The sequence below is a fragment of the Phalacrocorax aristotelis genome, chromosome 4 (assembly GCF_949628215.1).
Source record: "Phalacrocorax aristotelis chromosome 4, bGulAri2.1, whole genome shotgun sequence".
NCBI classification, from domain to species: domain Eukaryota; kingdom Metazoa; phylum Chordata; class Aves; order Suliformes; family Phalacrocoracidae; genus Phalacrocorax; species Phalacrocorax aristotelis.
This window is the reverse complement of record NC_134279.1, coordinates 20,781,023-20,802,022: the sequence shown is the minus strand read 5'-3', so window position 1 is coordinate 20,802,022 and position 21,000 is coordinate 20,781,023. Positions and strand designations below refer to the sequence as shown.

The 21,000-nt window shown below is 44.7% G+C and overlaps 2 protein-coding genes across 7 annotated transcripts in view; one reads left to right on the top strand and one right to left on the bottom strand.

Annotated features, from left to right (window-relative positions):
- The first annotated feature begins 998 nt into the window (after nt 1-998).
- MGST2 (microsomal glutathione S-transferase 2) lies at nt 999-12,436 on the top strand. The gene is made up of 5 exons (XM_075090550.1): nt 999-1,104; nt 6,135-6,234; nt 7,440-7,510; nt 9,299-9,380; nt 12,199-12,436. Exons 1-5 carry the CDS (start codon nt 1,047-1,049, stop codon nt 12,329-12,331), a joined length of 444 nt encoding a protein of 147 aa, XP_074946651.1. The 5' UTR covers nt 999-1,046; the 3' UTR covers nt 12,332-12,436.
- Nucleotides 12,437-15,725: 3,289 nt separating this feature from the next.
- MAML3 (mastermind like transcriptional coactivator 3) overlaps nt 15,726-21,000 on the bottom strand; it is a 255,986-nt gene continuing 250,711 nt past the window's right edge. For all 6 annotated transcript variants that reach the window (XM_075090542.1, XM_075090543.1, XM_075090545.1 and 3 more), the window contains one exon: nt 15,726-19,865. In XM_075090542.1, coding sequence (XP_074946643.1) covers nt 18,874-19,865 — 992 coding nt within the window. In that variant the 3' untranslated portion in view covers nt 15,726-18,873. The remainder of the gene's footprint in view (nt 19,866-21,000) is intronic.

Sequence of the window (21,000 nt, the reverse complement as noted above, 5' to 3'; positions counted from 1 at the left end):
AGCGCATAAATCAGCAGTTAAAGAGTTACTAAGCACAAACATCCAGCTAGTGTTATTACAGTATATCTATTCTTCCAATCTTCAGAAAGAACAATATGCTGAATTAATACCCAAGAAATATCCTTTTAAAATTTGGCAAGGTAAAATAACTGATTTAAAGTCCTTTTTACGTTAGCCTTTAAAATTAGCAAATTTTCCTAAAGTCAACGAAATATCCCACTTTAACATCAGCTGGAGACAAAGGGGATAGATAATCCTGGAGCCACAACAAACATTACGCTGGTTTTGTTCCAGTGGTCTTATGGAATCATAAAGGCTAATGACATTAAGCTTCCTGTTAGTTAGGGCTAGCTGATGAAAAATGTTCCCTGAGAGAATCTCTGCCAGTTTTAGGACTAGGCATAAGCTATAGGAAGTGTACTCCAGGCAGTAAAATGAGGGAAGGTCTTTCTTTCTTTCTCCGTTGTTTTACCCTTTGAACTATCCTGAACAATTCCTTCCTGCATGCTGACTACTTGTAACGTGGCTGTCGTGTCATCCGTCAGAGCCCAAGTTGTACATGTTCCGCAACACCCGTAAATCAAGTGCAGGGACAGTACAAAGCTCTGCTCCCCCCTCACATCTCCTGCACCTGCTGCTTTCAAGTGGTACTGCTAGTGATGGATGCAGACCTCACCGCCCTGCACCCTGTGCAAACACAGAACAAAAAGTCTTCACCCCCAAAGAGGTTGCAACTGAAATCTAAGACATAAAAGAACAGCTGAATCCACAGAGGCGGGAAAGGCTGGTTTTGTTCTCTCTGCGCTTTCACACAGGCAAGAGGCAGGCAGGGCTGGCTGACTGTATTTGACCTTTTTCAGGAATGAAAAATGGCCATAATTTTGCACTCTTGTTTTAAAAAGATGGGCAGTTTTATTTCCAGGGCAGACCTTTGTTGCAATGCTGAAAAACACTATAATTCTCCCTCCCGTTGTTTTTCCGTATTGCTCACTCAAGCTCTCTCTCCTATACACACATCCTGCTCGCACACGGAAGCTGCTGGGAACATGGCTGGTGGTTTCATTTTGCTTGCCGCTGTCTCTCTTCTTTCCACCTTCCAGCAATGTAAGATCTGTGGGGTTACGTGGCTGGGGCTTGGGGTTCCACCAGTTATGAAGTACTGGAAATTATTTTATGATAAACTGGCTGCTGTGTAACTTTAATTTCTGATAACTCCTAAGATTTTTTTCTCACCAGAGCATTGTTTACCCTCTCTGTAGTCTGACAGGGAGTTGGCGCAGTGGGGCACATTACTTTTCCCTGTGGGAGAAACTAATTTGTTTTCAATTCTATTTTGTTTGCTGACTTTTTGGAATCATACTATTATGAGAGCTTGTAACTAGCTGTAAAGTTACCCCAAAGCCACATTGTGTCTTGGTTTCAATTCTTATTTAGGCACCTCTACAATAGAAAACCTCCAAAGTGAGAGTAAATTTGTGAAATTAAATACACCAATGCTGGACTGAAAGTGCTGTAAAAATTTTTTCCTGAAATAGAGATATATACTAAGTATCTGAAATGAAAGAAGACAGCAAACCTTTACACCAGGCAGCAATAATATGAGATATTCCATAGTGTGCCCTCATCATTACATTTCTTTAAGATCTAAATGGATTTATTTTATCCCCTGATGATGTGCCTCTGAGAATCAAGGACTAGGGAAAGAAGTGGGCAAGTCTGAGACACCCTTTTTGCTGTGTATCAGTCTAAAACTGCAGCAGCATTTTTAATGCTTGTCATTATTTTCTTTGAAATATGTTGATTCATGTAGTTGTGTTTACACCAGAAAACAAGATACATTTTGAAGGCATTTGTGCTATACTAGCATGAGATTAAGTGCAGGTTAAAACTAATTACTCTGCCTTTTTTTTTTTTTCAAATATCTGTAGCACTGCCAACTTATCTAGCAGCCTATCTATGTGGCTTGATTGTTTGTTTCTTCTCAAAGCTTCAACTACTGAAATAACATTTTTACCCGGCAGAAAAAAAGCTTGAGAATGTGACCTTTCCATGTTAAAAAAAGCCCAAAGCCACAGAAGGCAAATAAAAAGCACCTAAAATTTACGGCCTCTTTTTCTGTCATCAGATCAGCTACAACATACCCTTGTGATCTTCACAGAACATTTCTCTCTGGTGGCAGTATTTACCAACAACTTCTCTGAAAGTTCAACTTGCCTGCATTGATTTTTAATGTAGAAGTGTGAAGGATTAAAAAAAACCCAGACTAACAAGATCCAGAAAAGTACTGCATTTTGAAAACTCAAGGAATTGTACAGATACTGAAACTGCGAAGGGAGGACGAAAATACCTATGTTATTCCTTGTGATGATTAATCCGTATTAGTTAATCTTAGTTAAAATCACAGAAAAGATAAGATAACCTGGGTTTTATTTACAATGGCAGTCTGACACCAAGCCCAAAGAGAAACCTGGGTAAGAATCTGATCTGCCGATCTGATCTAAATCATCACCGCTTGGCTTACTTTCAGCATGCTTTCTAGCATGGGTGCACCAACACAGATTAGTTTACAGGAGTTCAAATGAATGTTGTGAAACCGGCACCGTAAGCATGTGTTATAACCAGTTCATGCAAGGAGGGTAGCCCAGCATGAGACCGCTTGCTGTGAACAAAATACAACATACACAGCTCGGTGCTCTGTTTGCTCTTCTGTTTATTCTGCTGAGCCTCCCAGTCCTGCGTTAGGAAGGTGCTAATGGGCAATACAACCTCCCTGAAGCAGTGCTGGAAGTCAGGTTTCACTCAGCAATCATCAGAGGTACATTTAGTGTCTCAGAACCATGAGTTATTCAAAGAATCAGGTCAGTCGAAGATTAAGCTGTGCAAGAAATGCTCTAGGGTAGAAAGGAAGAGCAGAAACAGTGCAGGAAGTGGTTTCCAGTCATGAATCCAGTTTTAAACGGGTAAGATTTGCTTGAGAGATTAGTGTTTTGTAGACTGATGGGAAAACAAGGGGATCCAATGAAAGGACCGAGTGAATCCCAGTCATCGATATAGGAGAGAACGGTTTGGACAGGAGTCCCACTTCTCTATTTTGAAGAACCTCTCTGAACTAGCACATTTTGAAATCACTCTAAGTAATTCCAGGACCCAGCAAGACATTAAAGAGCACTTGATTTATGTTTTTAAAGGTTGTTAGCCCAGGCCATGCAAATTAACATGCGCTATCATACACTGCAATACAGGTAGCAGCTTCTCTACAGGCTTTTTAACACACATAAAATGTTTGAGGGTAATGTTACTTGAAAGGCTGCTTTGTCCCATATTTTCAGGGTAAAGATATTAACTCAGTAACCATAAATGCCACCTGAAGATGAAAGCAAAAAAAGGCAAACAAAGGCAAGTCAAGCATACTTTGTAACTACCTCAGTCGTGTAATTTAGCCTGCTAGAATTGAACAACTGGATCCAGGGGGAAGAAAAGGCTATTAAAATCTTTACTCCTGCTGCAATGCTTTCTGGAGTCCTCACGACAGCACCTCCAGTGGGTGAGGCAGAAGAGCTCTCCCATTGCTTTATTATTTACTTCAGCCCTTGTTAAACCATAATCACAAAACTTAAATTCGGAGTTACATTGCCACTTTCCATTCACCACAAAGGAGCTAAAGGGAAAGTCCTATGCAATTAACAAAAAATATAGTAATTATTCCTCTCCTGAGCTCTTTTCGAGTCCCTGGTTGGCACCTGTCTTGTTCTGCACACTGGGCTCACCTTTGCTTTTAAGGTGGCAGACGTGACTCTAGTTCTCCCGTTACGCAGTGCCACAGCTTGGTTTTCATCAGCATATAAAAGCCCACCTGTCCCTAACTGAAGCAAAGTTCCCATCAATCACAGCGGAAGCCACTAAAGAAGTGGATGGTCAGCCGTACTGTCGTGCTAGCGCAACCTGTTTCTGCATATTGTTAGCCAGAGTCTCCCGTGTGCAAACCACGTGCAAATGTGCCCCTCAGACTAGAGCCTTGCTGACCAAGCAATACCAAGGGCAAATCGCGTTAGAGCTGAGGCCAGGGTTATACCATAGCCTTGACAATTCGCTTTGGTTGATTGTACTGAACAAACAAGAACACTTTGGCCCCTACAGTGCCTTAATCTTACTACCCCCAGTAAGTTTATTTTGTCCAGCATCCATTCAAGGCTCTTTTCTAACTGATTTGGATGCAATGAGCCGCCTTGGCTTGCCTTAGTTCCTCAGTAGAGAAAAACCTGGTCCTAGACTGGTTGTAAGCGTGAATGGCTCCATGCGGCCAGAAAACGAGGAGCACACTGCTGGCTAAAACGCCATTGCACAAAATGCTATGGCTCCCCTACCACTTTGACTGATAAGCCAGGCAGGATTTGCCAGCACATAGCATTTGTAATAAGAAATAGATAATTTTGAGGGCAACAGAAGCTAAAAAGCAACTTTTCAGTTAAGTTTTCCAGGAAAATATTTCTCAGAGGTAATTCTTATGCTTCCACAAGCTTCAGTCTCCCTGAACCATGTTCCCTAAACCCTCCCCGCTACCATTCTTCCCTTCTGAAAGGGCTGCAAGGTGGCAAATAACGGATGAATCACCAGGCGTGACAAGAGATGCGTGGGTGGGAGTGGAGGACGTCTTGCTGGATGCAAATACAGTGAAAGGTCCTGTAAGCCTGCCTTACAGAGAGATAGCTGAGATGCTCTGACTAGTCTCTGGAGAGAAAGGTTAAGGGGTCACTTGAACACAGCCCATAATTCCTTATATGGGGAGAAGACAGATGGGGAAATGCTTTTTTGGGAAAAGGCTTTGGCCACAAGGCTAAGACATAGGAGGTGCACAGGGCAGCACCACTAATATCTCTAGCTGTATCTTAATGCCGCTGCTCCCAGAAGGGAGGACAGAAGGTATGCTCAAGGATTGTCCCTTAGACAAATCTTTTTTAGTGAACTCAGGTAGGTGCCTGGTTTCTGGATCCAGGTAAAGTTTAGGCACAAGGTAGATTGTGAGCTTCTCACACAGGGTGGCTACGACATGGCCAGCAAAATAACTCTACGTAACCAGACAGTTTTAAAGTCAAGCACAGTGATTCCCAATAGCTCTGCTGCATACAGAAAATTGCTGTCCATGTATTGCCTTTTGTCCTTTTGAGCCTCTGTTCAACTTTTAGGGGAAGACTTCTGCAATGAGGACATCAGTAAAATGAGGTGTACACATATACATGTCAGAAGCGATCCTAGAAATACAGGTCAGAAGTGCAGATATAGTGTTTGATTGTTTTGGGGTTTTTTGGTAAGTAACTGATATTTAGTCACTGTACAGTAAGTAATCTATCTTTCTCATGGCACTGCATCAGTTCTTAAGAAATGCTTTTTACAAGACAGGTGAGTACTATCAGCTCCAATCAGTGGGGGTGGAAACAGTGTGGGTCCTCCAACAGATAGGTCTCAGAGCTCTCCAGCAGATGAGATGGAGAGCAGGGAAACAGGCTACAGCCTTCCCAGTTGCAGCTCTCTGCTCTTTCCTACACACTGAACTTTGAGAGTCCGAGGCAATAACAACCGATGGAAAATTATGTGCTATAAGATATGGGTAAATAACTTTAAAAAGTTGGCTACCAGATTTTGATTTCCAAAGACTGCAATGCTGCCCCATACTCCAAAGCATCGTAGCTCTTAGCGTTACTAAAACAAAATGACCATATGCTATTCAAGCGAGTAGGGAAGTGACCTCATTCAGGGCAATTCGGTTACTGAGATACTGCTAAGAGGCAGCACGCTGCCACTGTAGTGTGCCTAGACTGCTTCTAGGCTGTGCAGTTCTAGGATTCAGATGAGGTGGAAGGATATTTAAGTCATAGCTAGTGTAGCTAGTGCAAAAAGATAATTAATATATTTCTGAAATAGCAATTTTTCGCCTTCCTCATGAGTAAGTCACTCTTGAAGATAAGATCTAAACTTTCGTAGGGAAAAACCAGTTTATATAATGTAACTCTCTTTCCTTCAAACAAAATGGAAAGAGCTGAAGAACAATGATCTCTATTTTAAAAATTACTGATGTTTTAGGGATGCAACAGAGCCGAGGAACTGTGTAATTCGTGAGCCCTTATTTTTGCTTACAGGTCATTTTGCTTGGCTGGTGGGGAAATCAAGAATGAAGCACAAGGTCATGCCCCCAGCTGTCACTGGAGCTCCAGAATTTGACAGAACATTTCGTGCACAGTAAGTCTAAAGATCATTAGGATGGTGGCAATGAATAACAATTCAGTCAGAAGAGAAGCAAAACCATTATCTTAAAATGTTACCTTTTCTTTGCATACTTTGCTCAAAAAAAACCAACCCCAAACCAAAGGATCACTTTTCAAATGGTTCAGCTCTTATTTTAATGATAATGAGGTAAGTTCAGCTCATTTAAAACCATCACTGCTCACATTCTGATCAAACTAGGCAATCAGATTCCCCAAACCTAAGTAGGGGCTGAGAGCTGATTGGCTCTAACTTAGAGAATTTCCCTGTTCTGGATATTGCAAGCTGTGCTGTCAGTTCTTGGACTGTGGCTAACACCAAACACATGGAAGACAAGAGCACAGAAAACCACTGTCTTCACAGTCAGTAACGGTGGAATAGCCCATCTAAGAAGACAGCATTTTCCTAAAGGGCTTCAGTTTGTGATTAACTAATGATCCTGTGCAAAAGTAGCTATATTTATTTTGAACAATCCCATCTGCTGTATCTGTAGTTGTAGTGGATAAAAACAATGAGATATAGAATACATCAGACAACATATTAGGTCACAGAATATGTTAGATATAGAATGATGCCTAATTTGTTAAAAAGAAATTCATTCAGAACAAGCAAGACAAGATATCCCAAGAAAATATTGGTGGGAAAACTGATGAAGCCCACAAATAAAGATGTTATGATCCTCACCATGAGAAAATCTATCATGTTCTGTCTGTGCCTGACAGCACCTCATAAAGGCAGTTGGCCTCAGCAGGGCAATCCAAGCTGCCTACGCACTGCTTTATGCTTCCTCTTGCAGTCCCGGGAACGCTGACCCACAAAACTTGCATACCGGGTATGGAGATAAGTGAGCAACATCACATCCAAGCGCTGCAATTCCTGCCTCTCTCTGCTGCGCAGGCACTTGATTTAGGATTATTTGTCCTATTTATTTCCATGTAGTTGGGATCCAGATCCTTGTCTAAGTTAAAATACCAAGCAAATATTTTAAATAATTTGTATTTGAGATTACAAGGAAGAGAACTTTTAAGACTGCCTAATGCTGGCTTGACTGTGCTCCCACTGGATTCGATAGCATTAACTTTAGTGGCAACTAAATGAGGCCAGAACCGATTCTCCTTGAAAACTCCACCCATAGTTCTTTTCCTCTCCAGACTAATGGTGTTTCAAATTTTTTTCTGCAGACAAAACTGTGTGGAGTTTTACCCAATATTCTTGACTGTCCTCTGGACTGCAGGATGTTTTTTTAATCAAGGTAAATACTTTTCATTTTTATCTCGGACTGAGAAGTTTTACATAACTTTTTAGAACACTTCAGTTTTATCAGGAGGTAAATGACTGTAGACATCTTTCCCCCTTCTTTTAATTGCATTACCATGGCATAGCCTTCATAGAAGAACGCTCAGTGACACAGAACTCCCGACTTAGTCATGGCATTTCACAAAGCCCCACCAGCTTTCACTTCTCTCTACAAACCAAGGAGCCAGTACATGGCACATTTATCATACATTCAGTGGATTCGTGCAGTGCATCATTCAGAAAAGCAGCTTCCAGATGCTTTCCACCAACAATTATTTGCACAGGACATCACGCATAGCTATTGTCCCTGGGGAGGAGGCAGCCTGAAAAGACTCAGGTCAGAGCACTCATGCTTGTGGCAGGACCCTTGGCTGACGGAGACAGAGCTCAAGCCAGCAAACGTTTGGGTTTTTATGTCCCAGATGAGTGACACCACCTCTGGGCTATGACTTGTTTGTTCTGGGCCGTAGCACTGAAGCACAGTCATAACAGCGGCATCTCCAGCCACAGATATTGTACTTCAGGTATGCAGCAGGGAGTCGGGAAAATGTATTGTGTTTTCTCAGCCACAAAGCAGGGGGGCAGTTTTGGCCAAATGTTCTGAACTCAGATGCCACAGAGCTTTCCTACCTCTCACTCTGTTGGACTTTCCAAGGTGGGTCCGTGATGTCTCCTAGCAGTGATGGGATGGGCTCTCGTAGAGCTAGAACTTGTGACAGAGCGTAATTTTTGACCTCTGCTTCATTAACCCTTCCCCAGGGGACGTTTTAGAAGCATGAAGTGTGTGGGCTGGAAAGGGATAACTAGATCATGCCCACTATACCTTTTCTTCCTGAACGACTAGCTTTCTTCTCCATTTTCTCTGTTTGCTCCAAAAGAGTAATATTGTTTTGGGGCTTTCTTATAGCCATCTCCACTGCAAATCCAATGTAAATCCAAAGTAGCACCACTTAAGTCAGCAAATTAGATATGAGATAGATAGACATTTGAATAGAGGAAAATCCCAGTTGCTAACCAGCAGCACAAACATGTGCTGTCATATGTAAGAAAAGAAGGATTATGTTAACCTCCTCTTTAAGTAATTTTTTTCAGCTGAGTATCTCCCATAGGTATGTTTACATGAGTTAATCCAGAACACAGTAAAAGCTGTTCTCTGTAATACTCATTTGCACGGTTTGAAAGAACACAAAATTATCCAGCTTAGTCCTGGATAATACGACTGACCTACACACCCTGCTCCATCTATCAAATGGAGGTGACTTTATACTCTTCCCACAGGGAGGTCAGAAAGCTAACTTCACTACAGCTTTCTCTCATGTCCTTGGATAAAAGCTGCTATATAAATGCAAAGCAGGTTATTAACAACATAAATAAGATTCTCTTTCCAAAACAAACACTCCCCTTTAGCATGAACTTCCATAACAATACAAAATGACAGCGCAGGGTCAAGCCACAGTGCTCCAACCCACTATCCTGCCTCTGGGATAACCACCAAACTGGGGGGGCTACAGTCCAACACCCAGCCCTATCTGTAAACCCATATCAAGACCCTCCTGTAGTGAATGTTTAAGAATACATATATCTCTCTTGAATGATTTTTCCCAAGAATTCCTAGGGTCTGGGTAGCCATGAAAATCCCCAGAGCTATACAACTAGAAAACATAATTAAAGGGTCTGCGATCCTCATTTTTTAGTTTTCTAACTTTTTTTTTCTTTTTTCCCCTATTAATCTTTTTTTGCTTAGAATTAGCTTCCTTTCTGGGTGTGTTGTACGTGGTCACCCGCTACAAGTACTTCTATGGTTACGTACAGTCTGTGAAAGGAAGGTAAGGAGTTACCAACTGAATGCAGGTTAAAAGCTCTGGTCTGTGGTCTGAAGCTGGGCTGAGAGCCAAGGACTGGCAGTGAAAAGTGACTATAATTGAATGCAACATGTGTAAAGTGTCAGCAAGAGGTCTGAAGCAGAAACCCTCAGGGAAGAGGGCTGGCTGTTACAGCAGAAGCCTAGGTTAAGATGTGCATGTGCTACAGGTCACGAGAGAGAAGAGGTTTGATGCTCACCTTGTGGGTGCCTGCTTTGTACTGAGCATATTTGCAGCCAGACTCGGAGAGGTCTGAAAACAGAAACACAGATTTGCAGCTCAGGACTGCTGTAGGATGGGAGACCGCTCAGGCAAGGCTCGCACAGTGCCTGCCTGTCTGCTATTTTCATTTTTCTTCAGGTTGTCACATTAAGACCTTTACTGTAGCCATACAAAGTGCACTAAAGGAATCAAGCAAATCTGGCCTTGTAGGCTGATGAGCTTTCACCAAACAGTTAAGAGAACACAGCTTCAGATAAACACATGTTACCGGATGTTAAGAGCAGAGCATCTCGTAACATGAATTCTGCTTCAACAAACATGCCCACTGACAAAACTCCCTGCCACTATAAACACTCAAACGCACAGTTTACTTCTTGTTTCACTGAAGCTGCTGCACTATTTTCTGTGTCCTGACCTAAGGCTCCTCTTTCAGCATACATAGCAGTCATAAAAAGAAAATAGCATGATATACACTTGTCAGAAAATTAAAAGACTTGGGATGTATATTTCTGGAGGAGGCTACAAAACAATCAGACTATTTTGTAGTGAATAATCCTGCAGCAGCAAAAGACTGTACTACAGGGATATTTTCCATAGCTTGTATTCTGGTATCACCGTTCTCCTTCACACTACAGTCTCTACCAATCCTTTACCCTCTTTGGAAGAGCTGTTGCTTAAGGGAAGGGAGAGGCTACGCATTCCTGAGCAAATATATGAAGATAATTTTATATTTCCCAATAAGAGATGCAATAATTCAAATGATGCAATGAACACCAACCAGAAGACTAGCAACTGTTAAGGAAGTTTGGGGAGCAAAACCATCTAGATAAATGAACACAAAAAGCATAACAGACTTTTCTTTAATCAACAAACTAAGAAGTCCTTTGTTCAAGAAATCTTTCCCAGGCTTTACTTCAGTACTCTTAGACCAATAGATTCAGCCTCTCAAGGAAGCCTAAGAACAGTGGCTGGCTTTGCTGTTAGACAGAGCTTTACACTCTAGTGAGACTCTCATTTCCTTGCATTGAACAGAGGATGCAAGAGTCAGCCTGGGAGCCCTAGAAATGGCTTTGCTTACAAGGCCTGCCTCTGCAGGGCTGGCTGGTGCTAACCTCCAGCGGATGCTTCAGCTAGCAGCAGGTCAGCACAGGTCAGGCACGCAGAACCCAGCCCCAAAACATACAAAATGCCTCCAGCAGCCCTAGTAGCAAGAAGGTAATTAGTCTTCACACAGATTCTTAACCATAATCACTGACTGCAGCTGTGCTAGTTATAAAGACAGACCTGGTCCACATGCTCAAAGGGCTGGTTACAAGACATACGCGTGCACTTGACTACGGGAAGTGCAGTTCAGATTTGCCTAGGCTGGATTTTTTTAAGAACACTACAGGAACATGTACCTTCTACTCAGTTTCTGTGCTGGAGAGGCCTTTGCAAGTGAGCTGTACCCTTTACCCTTCCCTCCAGCTGGCTCTGACAGATACTTAAGGGGCTAAGCTAAAGACTTCTCGTGCTTTCCTGAAACTGAGGAAATCTCATACTTCAAAATTTTGAAATCCACATCTAGACGTGGCACGCAGAAAGGCTACTTGTATCAAGTCTTTAGGCACCAGTGAGATTCTCAGGCTCCCCGCACCCCCAGTGGTGCCCAAGCACCTAAATTCTTCAGCTTCTGTGGGTATGGGGATAGCTAGCTGTAAATCGAAGGCTGACAAGTTCCTCAGACCTCCCTCCAATGCTGATGTGATGGGATTCTCCAGAGAAACCTTTTGTTGCTTGCTTTGTCAGCAGAAGCCAACCCAGCAGCAACTCCCAGCATATACCTGTCAGGCCAGATTCTGCTCCAAGGCCACTGAGAACAGCCCCAGGAGAGCATGCACAGAGGGCTCACATGTGCCCCAAAAGTGAGCTCTGTGTTCCAGAGCTGAAGGGCTCTCCCAGCCTCTTCTGTGGGAGCTTTCCATTTTGTACAAATAAAATAACCTGATCCTCTCCCATCCTCAGCAAGTGCCCTAATTGCTGATTTTTTAGGATCAACACACTTCCTTTCTGGGCCAAAAATCCATCTCCAAGTCAAAGTGAGAACCAGCAGCAGACCTCCCAGCTCGGTGGAGAGTACCTCCCAACAGAGGTGGATGTAAGAGACAGGCACACCTCTCCCGCAGCCCCAAAGGCTTCCCTCCCACACTCCGACACCTAGAGTGGCAGTGAGGTGCTCAAGCTTGTCTGAGGCTTTACCTACAGGCCTTTGTGTCACGGGATGAGGTAGCTTCATCCTGAAGGAAGCTCCTAACTTCCACATGAGTATTTAGAAACACCACAGAGAGTTTTCCTATAGAGAGGATATTAGGAATCTCTCTTCTCCCTAGCAAAAGTCACGTGTGTGAATGGTTTATTACCAAGTGTGTGAATGGTTTATTACCAAAACACCCAAGGCAGCGTTGCAGCAGTAATCCTTTCTGATTCCACACACCTCTTCTTAACTGGTGTGGACAAGCAGTTTCACTGTACACACACCATGTACAGCTAGTAAGAGTATTTTTCTGCTTTCCACTTCTAGGTTAACAGGTTTTCATTTGAATTTGATAATTTTGATGTGCTTGATAACGCTGGGTACAGCTGGGATTGTTAACAGCATTCTGGATGAATACCTGGACTTCAGCATTAGGAAGAAACTACGGAAATTGTTCTGAAGAGTGCTTTTTTAAAAAAATAAATTAATAACGTGGATGCTTTCCTTGAACACCAAAAAGATTATAAACTGCACGTGAATAAAGCATCAGAGATCTTTACTAACAGCCCACTGCAATGTAAAATGCACGTTTGTCCTGAGCTGGTTTTGGTTTCTCCTTTCCCTACACTCTTGAAAAAGAGTCAGTAAGACAGAATGTCACATCTGCATTTGCAATTAAATGTTCTGTTTTCCCACACAGTATTGTAAACCCTAAACAAATTACATAAAACTAAAACCGTTATTAAGTAATTTAGTTGCAACTGGCACTGCAAGCATCAGCCCATCTTACCCAATGTCCTTCAGCTTTGCCAACGCCTCTGTAGTCTTTCTTCACTCCTCTTCGTTTCCCCCAGCAGTGCCATCCATTCTGCACAAATGTAAAAACACCCTTCAATGCAATATGCTGCTGCGAGGTCCCAGTTTTCCAAGGATATCCAATCCCACTGCAGGAGGCTGTTTAAGCATATATGGAAACAGTGCTTTCTTCAGGAAAACATTTAAAGCCACACTTGACCCTATGTTTCTGTGAAGGCCTTTTCATTTTATAGCACGTTTACAGTTCAACACGCGCTCAGACGCTCTTCTCACAGAAGTGGGGCCCTCCTGTAAGCAGATCCCAGTCCTCACACAAAGCCTCTCGAAGACAGGCTGTACCCACAGCACAGCACTTGTGAGAGGCAGAGCCAGCCCAGACAAAAAGAAGGCACAGATGCTCATCTAACAATTGGGTCTACTGCATTGTCCTCTGCCAAGGCACAGATGGCTGCGGTGTGGGAAGGACTAGACAGACATCCCAGCATGGCCGCAGCTCTGGGAATCATAAAATGACAATGAAAAGCAAGCTGACTAGGAAAACAGTTTTCTGCTAAAAGCAGAGGGAAGGCATGGCTTAGCACCATCAGCTCAAAGTTTGCTGATGGTTAATTTAAACTATGTGGATGAACAGAGAAGCAAGGCCATGCCTGACTATTTTGGTAGCTCCTGATAATTCAAATTATTCAGGCAATGCTGAATATACTCAAGCTAGCTAGAGCTAGCAGGCAGAAATTTTCCTTGTCATTCCTCTGAAGACATGATTTGGCCAAAAATACTGCATGTTCCTGTAAAGAACATGCTCGTGGTCTTTCTAAAAGTGTACCGAGGTTGATAACCTGAGAAAAAAAAAATTGAGTGTTGGATCAAGCTCATAATAAACTTTCATATGAAAAAGGTGAGCACACTGCATGTGCAAAAGTTAGCTTAGTTAGAACTTAGTGCCTGCAGGTGGCAAAGGCTGAAATGGCATTTGAAACAATAAAATGAAACAAGTGCAGAGGTGCAAGACTTGGGTCCAATAACGGCTGCAGAGGAGAAAATCGTGATGGTGGATAGGCTGGAAGTGACACAGCTGTGGAAAGGGCAACTCCCTGGCACTCGCCTCCAGCAAGGAAGTACAACAGGGCCAGATTTAATAACCACAGAAATCACTGGGAATGCTTCCACTAACTTGCCGTCTATGGGCTAAAATACAGAAAATCCACCTACCCACCTGCCAGTGATGCCTTCAGACAGTCATGGGCAGCAGGAAGTGCTGCCACCAGAAGAAAAACCAAGACAAAACTCCAAACTATGTAACAGGCTTGAAATACACACTAGAGGAGGCCCAAAGGTCGCTAACCATGTTCAAGTAGGTCTTTGCCTCTGAAATTATTGCATTCTAAGCTTACCTGTGGCAGTGGTCTGGCATGTTTATAGGCAGCTTCCCATATCCCATCTACTTCACAGAAAGGAATAAACTGCTGTCGCACAGGGATGATTTCACATGCCAGAAACTGCGCATGTGAGGCTGCAAAGCATCATCCGGCAGCAGAGTGCTAGGGGATAAACATGAACCTAACACTTAGGAGCTACACCAGCTAATGGGAGGGCAGAAGTAGGCCTGAAGTTGAGGACGCTACTTGTCTTCTGAGTCGCTGCTTTTCCCCCAGTTAGCCAGGACAGAATGCCTATGATCAAAAAGTGTTAGAGACTGACTCGTCTACCATTAAAAACAAAATACACCTAGAGCAGATGGATGCTGTCAGTGTCAGTATTTAGTTTAACTCTAGTGAGAACCACACCATTTCCTGCCTGCTGACCGAGGAGTCAGTATCAGACTGCATGTTCAGCGTACACTGATGGAAATGTTCATCTGTCAGTCGCAATCAGGAACAACGACAGGCCCTGCTGCAGCTCCAAAGCCAGTCAGTACCTAGGGGCCTCTTGCTGATGCTCAGCAAGGCCTCTGCCAGCACCTGATGAGGACTAACTCTGGCAAGCTGCTCTGATCTGAGCTAATCAACTACTTTTGCCCCATTATCCATGTTTGGAACAGGAAAGGACTGATGTTAAGGAGAGAAGGGGAAACTCACCTTAAAGGTTGTAAATGAGGCCAAGCCACACTGGCATCCCAAACAGCAAGCTGCGCAAACAGAGGTCCAATGTCTGATCCCCCACGGCTCCCCAGTTGGCTGGGAACACGAAGAAATTGGTGTCGAGCCTTGAAGGCTACATGGCACGTTTATCTTGAACAGGTCATATAAATTCAACAAGTCTACATGCACTTTACAAAAGGCGTCTGACAACACAAGTCTCACACTGTAGTTGTAGTAGGTGATAGGGAACTATGTGTCTAAGCATGCGTCTTCACACTTCCCCAGTTTCCCCATCTCTTCTTTCCAACTTCTGTGTCCAACCCCGCATCTCCCTTCTTCCATCCCACCTCACCTCCCCAGATCTCAGCCTCAGGACTCCTGCATCCTGGGCTCTCCATCTTGTGTCCTCCCCTGAAAGCACTTCCCTACTCCCTGCTTTTGTTCCCTACATAGAGTAAACGCAAAAGTTTGGAGCTGCCACCTCTAATTATAGACCAGCTCCCCTGTAGCAACTGCGTGAGCGCAGACCTCACCTTGGAGCACAGGCAGTTTTGATAGCTCTCCTTGCTCCGAGAAAGGGGCACCACGACCCCAGAGCAAGGTGGACACCCGACAAAGCGCTCCCCGCCTGGCAGCTCATCACGGCAGTCTGCAGCTCCGCTGCCGCAGGCAGAGCTGCTCGGGTGTGCCCGGTGGGGCTAACCAGGGCGCAGGGGGTTCACTGGCTGCTGAACGAGCCTGGGGCAAGAGGGGATGCCTGGTACCGGCGGTACCTTGCCTGCGATGCCCCTACTCCAGCTGGGCGAGGGCAGCTCTGCAGGGTGCAGAGAGGCAGCTGTGCAGAAACCCTGGGGCCGAAACCAGGCCTGCCTGAAGCCAGCTTCCCTTGTCCCCCTGGAAGATCACGCACCAAGGCACAGGAGTGCGGCAGGAGATGATCCTATAAACCAGCCTGGTATATGACTCAGATAACCATCTTTTATTTTGGGTTTTTTTTTTTTTTGTTTTGTTTTGTTTTTTTTCTTTAAAAGTGGTATGTTAACATCAGGTCTTCTACATTTTCAGAGCTCTGTACAGGTCTTAAAAGGAAATAAGCAATGCTTAATGTACAAAGTAAAAACAGAAAACTAGAAAAATCTGAATAAAATGGAGCAAGTTGCTGTCAGGGATACAGTACAAATTAGTAAATAGACGTCATCTGAAGTGCAATACCACTGCAGTAAGGATGAATTAAGGAATGAAATAAAAATACTCTATTTTAAACAAACAGTATATATATATATATTTTTATATGTATATATTTTACAGATAGTAGACCCAGTGATATCTGTAGAATTGTAAAAACATATTTACAAATAACTTTTTTTTTTTTAACATTACATATACATCAGCACCATAGTAAGAAAGAAAAAAAACCAACCCCAAATCTATTAAAATCTACCTCTCTAGTACTTGGTCCCAGTTCAGAGTATTTGGAGGAAGCTTTACAAAGACAACAGAGACTCAGTCTTCACCACCGTTTAGTCACCAAAGCCTGTATCTCCCTCACGCACACAGATCTGCACTTGGCCACCGCGCGGTGGTTGGGTGTTTCTAAACCCTCATTTCTCAGCTCTGTGTTGGCAGGCGACCCCGGTCACTCACACCCGGGAAAGGGGTGCTGTGCCATCCCCAGCACCGTCCCCCGCACAGAGGGCTCGCTGCCTCCTCATCCGGGTATCCCTCTGTCGTATGGGGCAGGCCAGGTACGTGGCACAGCAGCTCGTCACTCCCTCACCCACACGCTCACGCAGACACACACATACACACAATGCCCTCGTCCCTTCAGGGTACCATTTCTCTCATTGTTTGCCTATCCGTTACGTTCAGGCTAGTCTGACCAAGAGCCGCTTACCCACAAGATGGACTGAAAACTTTGGCTGGTGCTCCCTTCCACTGAATTAGGGCCCAACCCGTCTCCTGCTGAAGCAGCAGACAGGCAAACTCCTACCGTCTTCAGTAGGAACTGGAACGGGTCTTTGTGCTGTAGTTTAAAAAGGGGTTAGCTCAAAGAGATGAAACTAAAACATTTTTAAAAACTTCAGCAGTCAGGGCAAGCTGGATTGATAGCTCACCTTGACCAGCTAGTCCATGTTAAAAACGCAGCTTGTCCTGCCTACATTATAGCATTTAAAACTGATACTTCCCCCCACCTAGGTAAGCCCTGCAATGGAACTGTAGTGGGGCACTGAGGTGGTTCCAGGCCTATTTTGCTCCCACTCCTTAATGTGATGTATATCTGTGCTCCACAGGGAAAGGCAGGACTTAATGCAAGGTGCCAACCCCCTCAGCTCCTGTGGATTTCAGCAGCTGAGCACCTCGTGTTGCCGGGCCCGAGGAGAGCAGCACACAAGGAGGTAATCGGTAGCTGGATGGTTGGTCCTGGTCGTTGTACACGAGAGACGCTTTGGCTACAGAGCACATCTTACGGCTCACAGAGGCCAGCATTAGGCCAGAGGTTCCCAAACCTTTTGGCCTGTGGATCACGTTAACAATTTTTATGCACCACTATATACCCTGATAAGCAGCTCTCAGCTGAAAACGCTAAAAAGTTGATAGGTTTTGGAGGACAGCTTACCTCAGCCTCAGACTGCAGCTTGGGAACTGCTGCTTTAGGTGTTCAGAATGGCTGGCAGCTCAGTATTGTGCAAGATATATCACAACATCATCACAGTGCGGCTCAGGGCTGGTCCACACAGAAGAGAGAGTGATATGTTGCTGTTACCTAAAAGCTTATTTGGGCAGACCCCATGTTTGTAATAACTACATCGATTATTTTACCCATTCATGAATTATCTTTAAAGTAGTCCTTCATTGGCTCCTGTTCTTCAAATACTACAGCGAATTTTATTCCAGCAAACCAGAGACATTAGACCAAACATCTGTTTAAAACTGAAGATCAGGTTGCATATAACATCACATCAAGAGCCCAGATGCTCCAGGGTAATACTATCTGCCAATCCTGCACTTTTCAAGAGGAGAGGAGAAACTCATTCTGCATGCCAAACCCTCCCTGTACATTTTCTCATGCCTGTTTTCTCCTCCCCTGCCTGCCCCTTTGTGACAGTTGTTACTCACCTGAAAAAAAAGTGCAGCCAGCTCACTTTGCTTGACACTGAGGGATGGGAGGGGAAGGAAGTGAACTGAAAACATACCAGGGAGGAAGGAGATAGAAGGACCCACGTAGGGCCTATGCTGATGTGTCTTGGTACCTCTTACCCCTTCAATACCGTTCCTAGCTGCTGTTCTGCACCCCCAGGCAGCAGATACATGCCAAAGTGCTCTGACAGGGAAGCGCTACTGCAAGTCCCAAGGGGACTAAATCACTCATTAAATTAACTCACCCACCTAAGCCGTCTCCAGCAGCAGCCCCATAATCAAACTGTCCTCACCACACTGCCAAATTTATCATCTACGCTTTTACTGGATTTTTATCACTCTGCAGTGAAAAGAGTGACCTCCCTGTGACTGTTTAGGTTTGTCACGTGTGTGCTGCGTGTTCCCTTGTGACAGCCCAGAGCTGGCCCTGCAGGCCTGGCAACGGCTCACTGAGACCTGCTTACCCCGGGTTTAAGCCCGTTTCTGACGAGGGCCTGTGCAATCGCCCACAGACGTTTTTAGGCTTTGCTCCCGGCTGTTCTAATCTGCTCCCCTGAAAGTTGCAGTGTTTACAGTTACTTGAGGTGGGAGATACCGGGACCACCCCATACCACTGTGCAATGAAGCCTCATTTCAGTGGGGAAGACTAAATTTTCCCAACCAGAGGCATCACCTGGCTCTTCCAGTTTCCCCATCCTGCCCCACCCACACAGACAGCGGGTGCTGCCACGCAATGGAGGTTGCTTGGTGGAAGTCTTGGGATGCCGGTGGTTTCATCATCCCTGAATCTTCCAAAGCTGACTACAGATCAGCTCAGTTTGCACGATCAAAAACAAAAGAAAACAAAATAACTCCAAACCAAACCAATTCAAACAAAAAACCAACAATCCAAGGATGGGGAGGACATCCAGCTCTCTCTTTTCTTTTTTCAAATGTAACAACCAAAGCTCCAGACTATACAAAGCCCATTTCACTGGGGGTTTCCAAACAACTCATCAAGTTCTTGTATCCACTCATCCCCTGGTCCGCTCTTAATGATGGAGTCCACAAGGTCTGCGCCCTCTGCTAAACTGGAGAATGACCCCCCCGCTCCTTCATTACTGTAGTTATAAGATATGTCCTGAGTGGGATTCCTCTCGTAGGCCTGGCCTTGGCTGCTCTGAGCAAAGTTACCACCTGGCATTTGCTGCGTCGGAGGCTGACTAAAGCCAGGCATTGTGGGGACCCCTTGGCTTATTGCAGGCATTACCATGGGCCTGGCCTGGCTGGCTCCTTGTTGCCCAGGTAGTGGTTGCAGCAACTGTCTCCCCATCGCTGGGTTCAGGGCTCTTACTGTTCCACTCGTGTCCACAACTGTCTGATTAAGCCCCTGTGGGAAATGTTGCTTGGACAGCCGTGGCTGCCCAGACTGCATTGGGTACGTTGTGCCATTATTGAAGGGCCCCATTTCGCTGCTAGTCCTTCCAGGTATACCTTGTAAGCCTCGCTGCTGCCAGCTTTGTGTTCCTTGAGGGACAGTCCCCATCAGGTTTTGAAGCCGTGGTGCTTGTGGCCTGGGCAAGACCTGGCCCACAGGTCCTTTCATCTGCTGCTGATGCTGGGGAAGAGCAGAGTTTACCAGCATGTTCTGACCAAAACTGCTGACCATTCCCACCGTTTGTCCAGAGGCAGGCTGCCTCGTCCCCTGGCCTGCGCTATGTGCCATGTTCATGCCACTTTGGTTTGGGTGCTGCAACATTTGGCTCATCCCTGTGCTCATACTGTACATTCCTGGCTGGCTGGAAGAGGCGTTGCTGTAAGGAGCCATGCCCATGTCTGACTGGCCTGCGGTCGTGGGCAGTGTGCTCGGGTTCTGGGAGGCACCCATCGCCATCATGCCTGCGTTCTGGGCCATCATGCGGGATGTCCTCATGCTCTGGAGTGCTGCTTGGTTTCTAGCAGATGCTATATCCTGGGGAGAACCTACAGCAAAAAGGGAGGAAGGTAAGAAAAAACCCACAACCCTGTAATCCTAATTAACATGTCTTTGCATAAGAAAGAATCTGTAGGAGCCTTCTGCAATCACAGTAGGATTTCAGATTGCTGTGTTTTCTGAGTGAATAAATTACTGTTTCACATGAAGGTTAGCAGAGAGCTAGGAGGTTATCTGTCCTTGGGATACCTGCTTGCTGCCTAAGGTTAGTTGCATTTCAGAGACTATGTGTCCCCCACCTCACTCTGGCTGCAGCCTCTGTCCTGACCTGCCAAGTCCCCTCTCCTTGAAGGTGAGAGTCAACACAGCTCAAGTGCTACCCTAAACAGGAACTGCTGAGCGTGTTATGTGTTTGACTTGTGAAGTGGGACACTGTTCGGCAGAGAATACCGAACAGCCTGAACAGATGAGCAGCCTAATTTCCCTTAAGGCCTAAAATGAGCCTGGCAAGGTTAAAAGGCCAATGATTTACTCACTAAGTAATTCTCAACTGTGACAGTTTTGGAACGTGTACCCAAAGGGATTCATGGCTTCAGATTCTTGAAGAATCGAGGCGACACGATTGCATGTGTGATGCATGATTCCAGCCACCGTTGCCTCCCTGATCCCTCAGGTACCTAACTAGACAGCCACAGGAGCTGCAGGGCTAAAACAGGCCTGCTTTTCTCCTACTTTGCTAGGACCAGAGATTAGGTTTTTAAGAAGTGACCTGGGAGTCAAAGGCCCGTTTCAAAAGTAAATGTGAGTCTTTCTTTTTGTGTGTATTTTTTTCCCTAAGACCAGTGACAATATGCACCCTCCTCCATGAAAAAAATTAGTCCCTAAGACTTCAAAGTTGCATATGCACTGTGATTCAGTTGCACTTATCTTCTTCAGATAAGCCTAATTCAGCTTCTGGCAAGCAAATGAAAAAGCTTCCACTGGTCTTCAATGGCAGCAAAGCAGCTGAACTTCAGCTTACCATTTGATGCTCTCTCTTAAATATCTCCATTGTCTTTCAGAAGTAAGCCTTGAAAATGGAAATGTCAGGCTCAGAAGGCCAATCAATTTTTTAATAGCTCAGGAGGCATAAATGAATGGATTTTCTATATGACTGTTACTGATTAAGTCTATGGAAAGAAGAAA

What these genes read in the sequence shown, in the direction of transcription:
- MGST2 (XM_075090550.1), top strand. Translation starts at nt 1,047, where the DNA reads ATGGCTGGTGGTTTCATTTTGCTTGCCGCTGTCTCTCTTCTTTCCACC. An exon ending in GACAGAACATTTCGTGCACA is followed by an intron (nt 6,235 to 7,439) that starts GTAAGTCTAAAG and finishes TTTTTTCTGCAG; the next exon opens with ACAAAACTGTGTGGAGTTTT. An exon ending in AGGATGTTTTTTTAATCAAG is followed by an intron (nt 7,511 to 9,298) that starts GTAAATACTTTT and finishes TTTTTTGCTTAG; the next exon opens with AATTAGCTTCCTTTCTGGGT.